Source organism: Schistocerca gregaria, chromosome 7, assembly GCF_023897955.1.
Source record: "Schistocerca gregaria isolate iqSchGreg1 chromosome 7, iqSchGreg1.2, whole genome shotgun sequence".
In the NCBI taxonomy this organism is placed as follows: Eukaryota; Metazoa; Arthropoda; class Insecta; order Orthoptera; family Acrididae; genus Schistocerca; species Schistocerca gregaria.
The window spans coordinates 548,065,380-548,078,478 of NC_064926.1; the positions used below are offsets into that span (position 1 = coordinate 548,065,380).

General features: G+C 46.0%; 1 protein-coding gene across 1 annotated transcript in view; it reads left to right on the plus strand.

Annotated features, from left to right (window-relative positions):
- Nucleotides 1–13,099, plus strand: part of LOC126282473 (uncharacterized) — a 293,068-nt gene that overhangs the window by 228,639 nt on the left and 51,330 nt on the right. The window contains exon 9 of the mRNA XM_049982129.1: nucleotides 6,661–6,801. Within this exon, the coding sequence (XP_049838086.1) occupies nucleotides 6,661–6,801 (141 nt within the window). The remainder of the gene's footprint in view (nucleotides 1–6,660; nucleotides 6,802–13,099) is intronic.

Sequence of the window (13,099 nt, forward strand, 5' to 3'; positions counted from 1 at the left end):
GCGCTACTCAACACCTGTTATAAGATCTTCTCCAACTGCCTATTAGAACGAATAAAACCTCTAGCAACAGACATAATTGGAGAATACCAAGGAGGTTTCCAGGCAGGGCGATCAACCACGGACCAGACGAATACGGACGAGAGATACATCTCCTGTTTGTAGACTTCAAGAAGGCTTACGACAGTATACATAGACCTAGCCTGATTAGAACTATGACAGAGTTTGGTATACCAAAGAAGTTGGTCAAACTGGTAGAGGTATGCCTAAATGACACAAAACTTAAGGTTAAGGTAGGCAATCAAATGACAGAGAGCTTTCAAGTTGTAACAGGATTACGCCAAGGAGATGGGCTATCACCTGTCCTCTTCAACCTGGCACTTGAGAAGGTAATGCGGGATTTCAAGAAAGAAAACATCAAGGGCTTTCAAATTGGTAATGAACACATTACATATCTGGCCTATGTAGACGACATTGCACTATTAGCATGCACACAAGAAGATCTGAAGACAAGTATCCAGACCTTGGAGTTATTGGCAGCTAGGATCGGTCTACAAATTAGCTCTGAAAAGACAGTATATGGCCATAGGAAGAAAGATCCAGAACTCTCAAGATTTAATTGTGAACAACACCAGGTATAAACATGTGAAAGAGTTCAAATACCTTGGATCATTTTTTACAGAAGTAACATCAGCTGAAGCAGAGATAAAAGCACGACTGTAGGCGGGAAACAGATACTATCACTCTCTAGACCCTATATTAAAATGTAGAAGTGTCTCTCAACAACTAAAGCTACGGTTGTATAAGACATTTATAATGCCAGTAGTACTTTATGGTTCTCAAAGTTGCAGCACTCGAAAACAAAACCTTAAGCGACTGCTAACATTTGAAAGGAAAGTCCTCAGGAAAATATTTTGACCAGTCAGAGATCAGACTACTGGAGAATGGAGAAGACGCCATAACACTGAATTAGAAGAGCTGTACAAGGAGCCTAACATTTTGGGAGTGATGAGAAGCAAAAGACTGCAATGGGCTGGACATGTTATTAGAATGGAGGCAACAAGATGGCCCAAAATCACAATGGACTGGATCCCGTCAGGCAGCAGACCAGTGGGAAGACCTAGAAAGAGGTGGATCGATGGAGTGAGAGAAGACCTGTTGCAGCTGGGAGTCACGGAAAACTGGAGACAGATAGCAGAAGACAGAGACGGATGGAGAGCTCTGACTGCGGTGGCGCGCGGTCCTCTGGGCCTGATCGCGTGAATGAATGAATGGTATACCCTCAGCATCACCCTACTTAATTCGACTACATTCCATTATCCTTGTTTTGCTTTTGTTGGTGTTCATCTCATATCCTCTTTTCAAGACACTGTCCATTCCATTTAACTGCTCTTCCAAGTCCTTTACTGTCTCTGACAGAATTACGATGTCATCGGCGAACCTCAAAGTTTTTATTTCTTCTCCATGGATTTTAATACCTACTCCGAATTTTTCTTTTGTTTCCTTTACTGCTTGCTCAATATACAGATTAAATAAAACCGGGGAGAGGCTACAACCCTGTCTCACTCCTTTCCCAACCACTGCTTCCCTTTCGTACCCCTCGACTCTTATAACAGCCATCTGATTTCTGTACAAATTGTAAATAGCCTTTCGCTCCCTGTGTTTTACACCTGCCACCTTTAGAATTTGAAAGAGAGTATTCCAGTCAACATTGTCAAAAGCTTTCTGTAAGTCTACAAATGCTAGAAACGTAGGTTTGCCTTTCCTTAATCTTTCTTCTAAGATAAGTCGTAAGGTCAATATTGCCTCACGTGTTCCAACATTTCTACAGAACTGATCGTCCCCGAGGTCGGCTTCTATCAGTTTTTCCATTCGTCTGTAAATAATTCGTGTTAGTATTTTGTAGCTGTGACTTATGAAACTGATAGTTCGGTAATTTTCACATCTGTTAACACCTGCTTTCTTTGGGATTGGAATTATTATATTCTTCTTGAAGTCTGAGGGTATTTCGCCTGTCTCGTACATCAGGACTGGCTCTCCCAAGGCCATCAGTAGTTCTAATGGCATGTTGTCTACTCCGGTGGCCTTGTTTCGACTCAGGTCTTTCAGTGCTCTGTCAAACTCTTCACGCAGTATCGTATCTCCCATTCCATCTTCATCTACATCCTCTTCCATTTCCATAATATTGTCCTCAAGTACATCGCCCTTGTATAGACCCTCTATATGCTCCTTCCGCCTTTCTGCTTTTCCCTCTTTGCTTAGAACCGGGTTTCCATCTGAGCTCTTGATATTCATACAAGTGGCTATCTTTTCTCCAAAGGTATCTTTAATTTTCCTGTAGGCTGTATCTATCTTACCCCTAGTGAGATAAGCCTCCACATCCTTAGATTTGTCTTCTAGCCATGCCTGCTTATCCATTTTGCACTTCCTGTCGATCTCATTTTTGAGACGTTTGTATTCTTTTTTGCCTGCTTCATTTACTGCATTTTTATATTTTCCCCTTTCATCAATTAAATTCAATATTTCTTCTGTTATCCAAGGATTTCTACTAGCCCTCGTGTTTTTACCTCCTTGGTCCTCTGCTGCCTTCACTACTTCATCCCTCAGAGCAACCCATTCGTCTTCTACTATATTTCTTTCTTCCATTTCTGTCAATTGTTCCCTTATGCTCTCCCTGAAACTCTTTCAGTTTATCCAGGTCCCATCTCCTTAAATTCCCACCTTTTTGCAATTTCTTCAGTTTTAATCCACCGCTCTCAGCGTGGATTCCAAAATTTCGGTCCATGGTCGACAACCTGACCCTCCTAGAAGCGGCTATTCAGCAAGCTTTCCTCCGTCAGCATCACTGTATCGTTTTTTTTTCTTTGATATCAGTAAGGCATATGATACTACTTGGAGACACAACTACATCAATGGGGCTTTCGTGGCCGCCTCCCCATTTTCATTCGGTCTTTCCTGTCTCAGCGGTTTTTTCTGACCCGCGTTGGTAACACACTGTCTGATCGCTTTGAGCAAGAGAACCGTGTCCCCCAGGGCACCGTTTTAAGCGTTACCCTCTTTGCCATAGCCATCAACAGTATAACGTCTACAGTGAGGAGTCCAGTACAGTTCTCCTTATTTGTGGACGACTTTGCTGTTTTCTGTTCCTCCTCCAGTGTTGCAACCGTGAGCCGTCAGTTGCAGCTAACAGTGCGGCGGTTAGAGGAGTGGGCTGCAAAGACGCGTCTTCTGTTTTCTGCCGATAAGTGTGTTTGCGTTCGTTTTAATCGTTCTCGTCGTCTTTTTACTTTGCCTGCCTTGCATATAGGGTACACTGTCCTACATTTTAGAGACACAGTGTGATTTTTGGGCCTCATTTTTGACTTTAGATTGTCATGGCTTCACACCTTCGCGACTTGAAAGCCAGAACCCTGAAGGCACTGATCATCCTCAAGTGCCTCAGCCACAGGTCCTGGGGAGCGGAGAGGGCGCGTCTCCTTCAGTTTTATCGAGCTTTGTGTGTTCACGGCTGGACTATGGGTGCACAGTGTATGGGTCAGCGAGGCCGTCTTATTTGCAGATCCTTGACGCTGTTCACCATGCTGGGATTCGACTGGCCACGGGTGCTTATCGGACCGGTCCCATACCCAGCCTCTGTGCTGAGGCTGGGGAACCGCCACTTACCATCTGGCGCAGCTCCTGATGGTGCGCCAGACTTGTAAGATTCTTGCAGCTCCCACCTCGCCTGCTCACCATCTTGTTGCCCATCCACCTCTGGACCGCCTTTTTTCCCGCCGTCCCCAGGCTACGTAGCCGTTTGGCATCCGTGTGCAACGTGTGCTAGAGTCCCTCGGTGTGGAGTCTGTTCAACCCCACAGCCGGGGTTTTAACCGCCTGTCACCCTGGTTACTGAATAGCGCCGGAGTGATTTTAGATTTATTGCAGTACAAGAGAGATGGCACTCCTGCCACCGTTTTAATGCCGAATTTTCTTCCATTTTATCTGAGCACCACGACTATGTAGCTGTTTTTACGGATGGGTCGAAACAAGGGGATTACATTGGTTGTTCTGTTGTTTATCCGGATCGTGTCCTTAAGGTCCGACGCCTTCAGACTTTTACTGTCTTTGATGCAGAATTGTCTGCGATCTTGCGGGCACTGAATCAGACGAGACATTCTTCCTGTCCTAAATTTCTTGTCTGTTCCGATTCACTAAGTGCCCTTCACTCTTTGCAAAGTTTGTATGCAGCAGATAAAATAGTCCAGACCATCCAGGATGCCCTTCTCCTCCTAAAGCGACTGGGGAAGGTGGTGGCTTTCTGCTGGGTTCCGGGGACTTTCGGCATTGCTGGGAATGAAAGGGCAGATCTCGCAGCCAAGGAGGCGTGTCTCGCCCCACAAGTATCTCAATGTGCTATACCCCTGCACGCACTCACCTCGCTGTTGAGCTCACGAGTCATGCGTCGGTGGGAGGATGAGTGGCTGGAAGTGACTGACAATAAGCACAACGCGTGTGTGGTGTACTTCCTTTCAGCCCCATCGATGGGACGGGGTTCTCTCTCGGCTTCGGATAGGCCACAGCCCTATGACGCATGGCTTCCTGCTCCGGCGAGAGGACCCTCCAATGTGTGGTGCTTGCGGCGTCCAGGTCACTGTGCGCCACGTTTTGTTTTAGGTTATGACCAGTGGGCCGCGGCTAACTTGCCAGCGGACCTGCCATCTCTTTTAGGCAACACTCGGACGAATGTGGTTAAAGTTTTAAAGTTCTGAGCCATGTCAAATGTTTTTACAAAGATTTTAGGGAGAGGATCTTAATTTGCTCACTGTGTGACAAGCCCGCCCATATTTTATGTAAGTGGCCAGCCGATGACAATTTACTGTGGCATTCTTGTTGCTACGTTGTCCCTTACCTTACGTTCTACTTTCTTATGTAGCGTTTTCCTTCTTTTACTGCCTTCTTTGAGTGTGTGTTTCAGTTTTATTAGGTCTGTCCACATTCGTTCCCTTTGATGTGTGTCAGGGCGCTGAAGACCTCGACGTTGAGCGCCCATAAGCCCCGACACACACACACACACACACACGTACACACACACACACACACACACACACACACACACACACACACACACACACACACACACCTTGTCTCTACCCAGTTTGATACTGACTGTGTCCGTTTTTTCCTGTAATGTAACATAAAAAAACAAAACAAGTCGGCAGAGTACTTACCCGCAAAGGGCAAAGGCCTCTGGTTCGAGTCTCGATCCGGCAGGTCTGCCTCTTTCCAGCAGTTGGCACAAAGCATCTAGAATGGGCCCCTTGAGCTCTTCACTCGAGAAGTCCCAGTCTCCACTTGCCTCGCATGGTGTTCCGCTACTGACTTCTTTTCCATTGGCCGGAGGCCATCCTGACCAAAACTACATCCTTCTTAATCTCTGATTTGCCTCTTCTTGACTATTTTGCCACTCTATACTAATATATTACAACAATATTTAAATAAGAGAAATGTTATAAACATCTGGTGTCACTCAGACCATGCACAATGATTACAAATAAAGATTTATTCAGAAACAAATGAGCTAGTGTTCTTGTGTAAGTGCACTCATGTTAAATGACAACGAATTGTCATTTAATTTTGTTTAAGCAATTACTTGTATCTACTTGACAGAAGAATTCCTTCCAAGCTACTTATGTAAGTGTTGACCAGATATGGCCCAAATTCAAAGATACAGTATCGACAGCAGTAGATAGATTCATATCGCATAAGTTAATAAGAGACGGGACTGATCCACCATGGTACACAAAACACGCCAGAACACAGTTGCAGAAGCAACGAGAAAAACATACCAAATTCTGAAGAACGCAAAATCCCCAAGACTGGCTAAGTTTCACGGAAGCTCGAAATTTAGTGCGGACGTCAATGCGAGATGCTTTGAATAGTTTCCACAATGAAATACTGTCCAAAAACATGGTAGAAAACCCAAAGAGATTCTGGTCGTGTGTGGCAAAAAACAAACAAAAAAAATGGCTCAAATGGGTCTGAGCACTATGGGATTCAATTGCTGTGGTCATCAGTCCCCTAGAACATAGACCTACTTAAACCTAACTAACCTAAGGACATCACACACATCCATGCCCGAGGAAGGATTCTAACCTGCGACCGTATCAGCCGCGCGGTTCCGGAATGAAGCGCCTAAAACCACTCGGCCACCGCGGCCTGCTCCGTTGCAAGCAGTTTCCATCGCAATATTCGCTCGGAAACTGTTCTTACGCCGTGTTACAAAGCTGTGAATGGTACGCTGTATCTTGTACACACGTTAGACCGTCCACATTGATGTAGCAAAGAGTCGGGCAACTTCATGCACGGTGCGGCTATAGAGACATGCGAGCACCAGAACTCCTGTCTGCCATTCCGCCACGTGTCCAGCGGGCCAATCTAACCGCGCTGCATCATTACAACAAACCGGCACACACAGACTGCACACCGCTTCACTGCCACGACGTACAGCGGCGGTGAAGGATTAAGTGAACGCCCGGTATTAGTTCTACGCCACCTACAGCACTCCACAGCGACCAGGTGGTTGTTTCCGTGGAGTCAGTAACATTTTCTCCTATGATATTATCACATACTTTGTTATGAGTGTCACGGGTGCAGCACAGCACAGAGCTAACTGTGGCGGTGCAGGGTCGCGGGTGGCAGCCCTGGGCAGCGTGGGAGGGCCGGACGCCGAGGTGCTGGTGGCGGCGCTGGCCGGCGTCGCATTGGCGGACGCCGACGCCCGCGCCGACGACGCGGCCGACATCCTCTACGGCAGCAGGGACCTGCGTAAGTCGTCTGCAGCGACGAACGGCTCTCTCTCGTGTTGTCATATAATTTTGCCGCCCGTAAATAACAATTTATTTGTTCAACAGACTATAAGCGAGTCATTACAGTGCGTAATCTACACTGCTGCCCATTATAATTGGTACACCACAAAGTAATGCAGATGATAAACGGATATTCATTGGACAAATATAGTATACTAGCACTGACTTGTGATTACATTTACACGCAATTTGGTTGCATAGATCTTGAGAAATCAGTACCCAGAACAACCACCTCTGGCCCTAATAAGGGCATTCATATGCCTGGGCATTGAGTCAAACAGAGCTTGGATGGCGTGTACAGGTACAGCTGATCATGCAGCTTCAACACGATACCACGGTTCATCAAGAGTAGTGACTGGCGTATTGTGACGAGCCAGTTTCTCGGCCACCATTGACCAGACGTTTCCAGTTGGTGAGACATCTGGAGAATGTGCTGGCCAGGGCAGCAGTCGAACATTTTCTGTATGCAGAAAGGCCCGTACAGGACCTGCAACATGCGGTCGTGCATTATCCTGCTGAAATGTAGGGTTTCGCAGGGATCGAATGAAGGGTGGAGCCGCGGGTCTTAACACATCTGAAATGTAACGTCCACTGTTCAAAGTGCCGTCAATGCGAAAAAGAGGTGACCGAGACGTGTAAGCAATGGCACCCCATACCATCACGCCAGGTGATATGCCAGTATGGCGATGCCGAATACACGCTTCCAATGTGCCTTCACCGCGATGTCACCAAAGACGGATGCGACCATCGTGATGCTGTATACAGAACCTGAATTCATCCGAAAAAATGTCGTTTTGCCATTCGTGCACCCACGTTCGTCGTCGAGTACACCATCGCAGACACTCCTGTCTGTGATGCCACGTCAAGGGTAACCGCAGCCATAGTCTCCGAGCTGATAGTCCGTGCTGCTGCAAACGTCGTCGAACTGTTCGTGCAGTTGGTTGTTGTCTTACAAACGTCCCCATCTGTTGACTCAGGGATCGAGACGTGGCTGCACGATCCTTTTCAACCATGCGGATAAGATGCCTGTCATCCCGACTGCTAGTGATACGAGGCCGTTGGGATCCAGCACGGCGTTCCGTATTACCCTCCTGAAACCACCGATTCCATATTCTGCTAACAGTCATTGGATCTCGAATACGCGAGCAGCAATGTCGCGTTACGATAAACCGCAATCGCGATAGGCTACAATCCGACCTTTACCAACGTCGGAAACGCGATGGTACGCATTTCTCCTCCTTACACGAGGCATCACAACAACGTTTCACCAGGAATCGCCGGTCAACTGCTGTTTGTGTATGAGAAATCGGTTGGTAACTTGCCTCATGTCAGCACGTTGTAGGTGTCGCCAGCGGCGCCAACCATGTGTAGATACTCTGAAAAGCTAATCATTTGCATATCATACCATCGTCTTCCTGTAGGTTAAATTTCGCGTCTGTAGCACGTCATCTTCGTGGTGTAGCAATTTTAATGGCCAGTAGTGTACATTTACATGATGACTCTGCAATTCACAATTAAGTGCATGACAGAATGTTGATCGAACCAGCTTCAGGCTATTTCTCTCTTAGGGGCGAATCAAGGAGATCATTTTGTGCTGTGTTCCAGGGCACATAGCGACTCGGGGAAAGGAACCCGCTGATCCGCCTCCTAGGGAGGCTTGCTGCCTTCCTCGTTTTACTCCCAGTCCATTCCCCCTGCAGGCTGTCACTTCATTTGTGACCAGGAACGTCGTGTGTTGGTGGGAGGCCTAGGGGCTGGATTCGAGGAATAATAATCTGCGATCCATGAAAACTTCAGTGCGATAGTCGTTTACCTCCTTCCGCCCACGACCATCTGAAGAAGTAGCCCAGAATGAAATTTTCTCTCTGCAGCGGAGTGTGCGCTGGTATGAGACTTCCTGGCAGATTAAAACTGTGTGGTGGACCGAGACTCGAACTCGGGACATTTGCCTATCGCGGGCAAGTGCTCTACCATCTGAGCTACCCAAACACGACTCACGCCCCGTCGTCACAGCTTTACTTCTGGCAAAAACCTCGTCTCCTACCTTCCAGGCTTTACAGAAGCTCTCCTGCGAACCTTGCAGAACTAGCACTGCTGAAAGAAAGGATATTGCGAAGACATGGCTTAGCCACAGCCTGAGGGATGTTTTCAGAATGACATTTTCACTCTGGAGCGGAGAGTGCGCTGATAGAAACTTCCTCGCAGATTAAAGCTGTATTCCCGTATCTAGACTCGAACTCGGGGCAGATGGTAGAGCACTTGCACGTGAAAGGCAAAGGTTCCGAGTTCGAGTCTCGGTCTGGCAGACAGTTTTAATCTGCCAAGAAGCTTGATGAAGAAGTAGCCCTTACACGGCGTAGCGTGCGACATTGTCCATTGACACAGGGCTTCCTCAGTATGTCAGAGATGCGGGACACAACTGTCAGTGCGACATATTTTAACTGCATGTGTTTTGTATGGCTACCCGAGAGGTGAATTGGGTCACCCACATGATCTGCTCTTTATTTTAATTGATAACGTGGCAAGTGCTGTTCGTGTTTTAAGACTTCGTGTGGTGTCCGCAATTCTTTCGAAAATATTTCGTGTGACATCTTGAAGTGTCACAGAGTGGCTTCGTCACTTATTATTTATAAGCAGTCACACAGCTGCGGTTATTTGCCACTTTTTTAACCGTGTCTTTGCAGGTATTTGATCCATGATTTTATCTAGTTATTGTGCTTGTCTCTTTGCAATTTTATTACGGGCTTTACTAAAGCTCACGTTTTTGGGGTTTCCTTACGATTCTTGTGGGAGATGAGACTTGGTTTTCCGTTTTATTGATCCATTTCCATAGATTTTCACAACATTCCTCGCTATATCATTAATTGAAGGGCGCTGATGACCTTGCTGATTAGCGCCCTCCACGATAAATCGTCATCATCTCTTTCACTATCACCTCTCTTAAATCTAGCTGTATGAACTCTGATTTGTCTTATTTTACCGTGATGATCATTTCTTCGTATGTAAGTGGGCGCTGACAGAATATTTTCTTAATCGGATGAGAAAGTTGTGATCATAATTTCATGAGAGGAATCTACCGCAGTGACGGACTCCTTTTGTTTTAATGATTGCCACCCCAATTCGCTTATCATATCCGAGGCATTCTCTCCAGTACTTCGCGATGATAAAAAACGAGCTGCCCTTCTTTGGACTTTTCCGATGTCGTCCGTCAGTTCCCCCTGGTGCGGCTCGCAGACCACACAGTAGTATTCCATAAGAGGCTGACAAGCGTAGTGTAGGCAGCCAGTGCGGCAGACGTGATGCGCTCTCTGAGTGGTGCGCCAGTAAACCGTAGTCTTTTGTTTTCTTCACTCACAACATCATCTACGTGATCGTTCTCACTTCAGTTTTCTGTAACTGTAACCCGTAAGCATTTAGTTTACTTTAGAGGCTTGTGTGATTTTACGGGCAACCGTAATTATGTCGATAACCTAACTCTTTTCATTATTTAGAGTCAAACTCCACTTTTCACACCGTACACATATCTTGTCTAAATCATTTATCAACTCGTATTGATCATCTGATGATTTAACAAGACAGTAAATGACTGCATCATCTGCCAAAAATCTAAGAGGGTTTTTCAGGTTGTCTCGTATGTCGTTTATGTGTAAAAGGAACAGCAAAGGGCCTATGACACTTTTTTGTGGAACGCCAAATATTACATTTGTTTACTCGATTATTTTCCATCAGTTATTGCGAACTATGACCTTTTTGACAGGAAATCACGAATCCAGTCACACAACTGAGGCGATACTCCATGGGCTTGTAATTGGATTAGAAGGCGCTTCGGAGGATAGATCTCGAAAGCCTTCTGGAAATACAAAAATATAGAGTGAATTTGACATCTCCTGTCGGCAGCACTCATTACACTGTCAGTTGTGAGACGGCAAAAAGTAACAATATCCGTTATTTATTTGTATTTCAGACGCAGCTTGGAGAATCACAATGTTTAGTCTGCACGCTTAAAATTTGACAAAAGGATTCACTGTCTTCATTCCCCCCCCCCCCCCCCCCCACACACACACACCACAACACCCTACCTTTCGCCCTCCAAGCATGAACGAGATTTGGGACTGAAAGATATGCGACGCCTGTCGGCCGCGGTGGTCTAGCGGTTCTAGGCGCTCAGGGCGCTCAGTCCGGAGCCGCGCGACTGCTACGGTCGCAGGTTCGAATCCTGCCTCGGGCATGGACGTGTGTGATGTCCTTAGGTTAGTTAGGTTTAAGTAGTTCTAAGTTCTAGGGGACTGATGACCATAGATGTTAAGTCCCATAGTGCTCAGAGCCATTTGAACCATTTTTTTATGCGACGCCTAACACGAGTTCTGATTTGAGGTTTACTTGGAGACACGGTCTGTGGCTAGGGAAGACTGCGAGTGTGCATTCCCGTGATAAGCAGTGTCTCGGAGAGTTAGCGGTTGTCTCTGTAGTAGTGCAGCTCTCAGCTGGGATAAAGGCTAGCTTATCGTTATGAAGAACCTTTGCAGTCAGCATCGAATGTTTCGTCCTGGTGCGCCGGTACCATGCACGGATCATTGTATGGTGGTGGGGAGGCTCTTGAATGACATTCTATGGGACGAAAATCTGAACGCAGGATGTTAACGCACAGAAAACGGGGTGGCGCCAGGAAGGGCATCCGGCAACCCGTTCAACTAACATTGCCACATCCGATTAACCATGCCGACCCTGCATATCCGCGGAACAAACGGCAGAAGCAAAAGGAAGAAAAAGAAAAGACTGTCGGAGAGTACCTGAATTCTGTTTACTTGAATAGTACTGAAGGACAGTCACACATCAACGTACATTTAACCTTAAAATGTGGTAAAAAGCTCTGAGCTATGTTGATGCTGCTCTCTGTGCTCTGATTTAGTAAACAACCAATAGCGGCGGCGTATGGAACCTCTTGAGTGTGTGTCTTCATCGATGTCTCTCATTCGTGTCTTGTGTCTGACGATGTCTTTAGATTTTGGTGCTGTTGTGAGACACCACGTCTCTCATTCGTGCCTTGTGTCTGACGATGTCTTTAGATTTTGGTGCTGTTGTGAGATACCATTCTTTGGAGAACGCCACACATACCTTATGTTGCTATGATGGAAAGTGAACAGGTTGGCTTTCAGGCTGTGAGAAGCAGAAAATGTCAACCTTCACGAATGTGCCTAAACGTTTTGACTGAGGCATATGCTACATTGAGCTTGCAGTAATACGCTGACCAATTAGCTGGCAAAGGTGAAAATATTTTCCTGAAGGAAGCTAGAGAGAGAATTACTTCGAAGAAAACGGTCTGTTGACACACAGTCAACATGGGTTCAGAAAACATCGTTCCTACGAAACACAACTAGCTCTTTCTTCACATGAAGTGTTGAGTTCTAGTGACAAAGGATTTCAGATCGCTTCTGTACAGATCGATTCTGTATTTCTGGATTTCCGGAAGGCTTTTGACACTGTACCACACAAGCGGCTCGTAGTGAAATTACGTGCTTATGGAATATCGTCTCAATTCTGTGACTGGATTTGTAATTTCCTGTCAGAGAGGTCACAGTTCGTCGTAATCGACGGAAAGTCATCCAGTAAAACATAAGTGGTATCTGGCGTTCCCCAGGGTAGTGTTATAGGCCCCTTGCTGTTCTTTATCTATGTTATCGATTTTGGAGACAATCCGAGCAGCCGTCTTCGGTTGTTTGCAGATGACACTGTCATTTATCGACTAATAAAGTCATCAGAAGATCAAAACAAACTGCAAAACGATTTAGAAAAGATATCTGAATGGTGCAAAAAGCGGCAGTTGACCCTAAAAAACGAAAAGTGTGAGGTCATCCACATGAGTGCTAAAAGGAACTCGTTAAACTTCGGTTACATTATAAATCAGTCTAATCTAAAAGCCGTAAATTCAACTAAATAAACGAGGTATTACAGTTACGAACAACTTAAATTGGAAGGAACACACAGAAAATATTGTGGGGAAGGTTAACCAAAGACTGCGTTTTCTTGGTAGGACACTTAGAAAATGTAACAGACCTACTAAGGAAACTGCTTACACTACGCCTGTCCGTCCTCTTTTAGAATAATGCTGCGCGGTGTGGGATCCTTACCAGATAGGACTGACGGAGTACGTCGAAAAAGTTCAAAGAAAGGCAGCACGTTTTGTATTGTCGCAAAATATGGGAGAGAGTGTCACAGAAATGATACAGAATTTGGGCTGGAAATCATTAAAAGAAGGG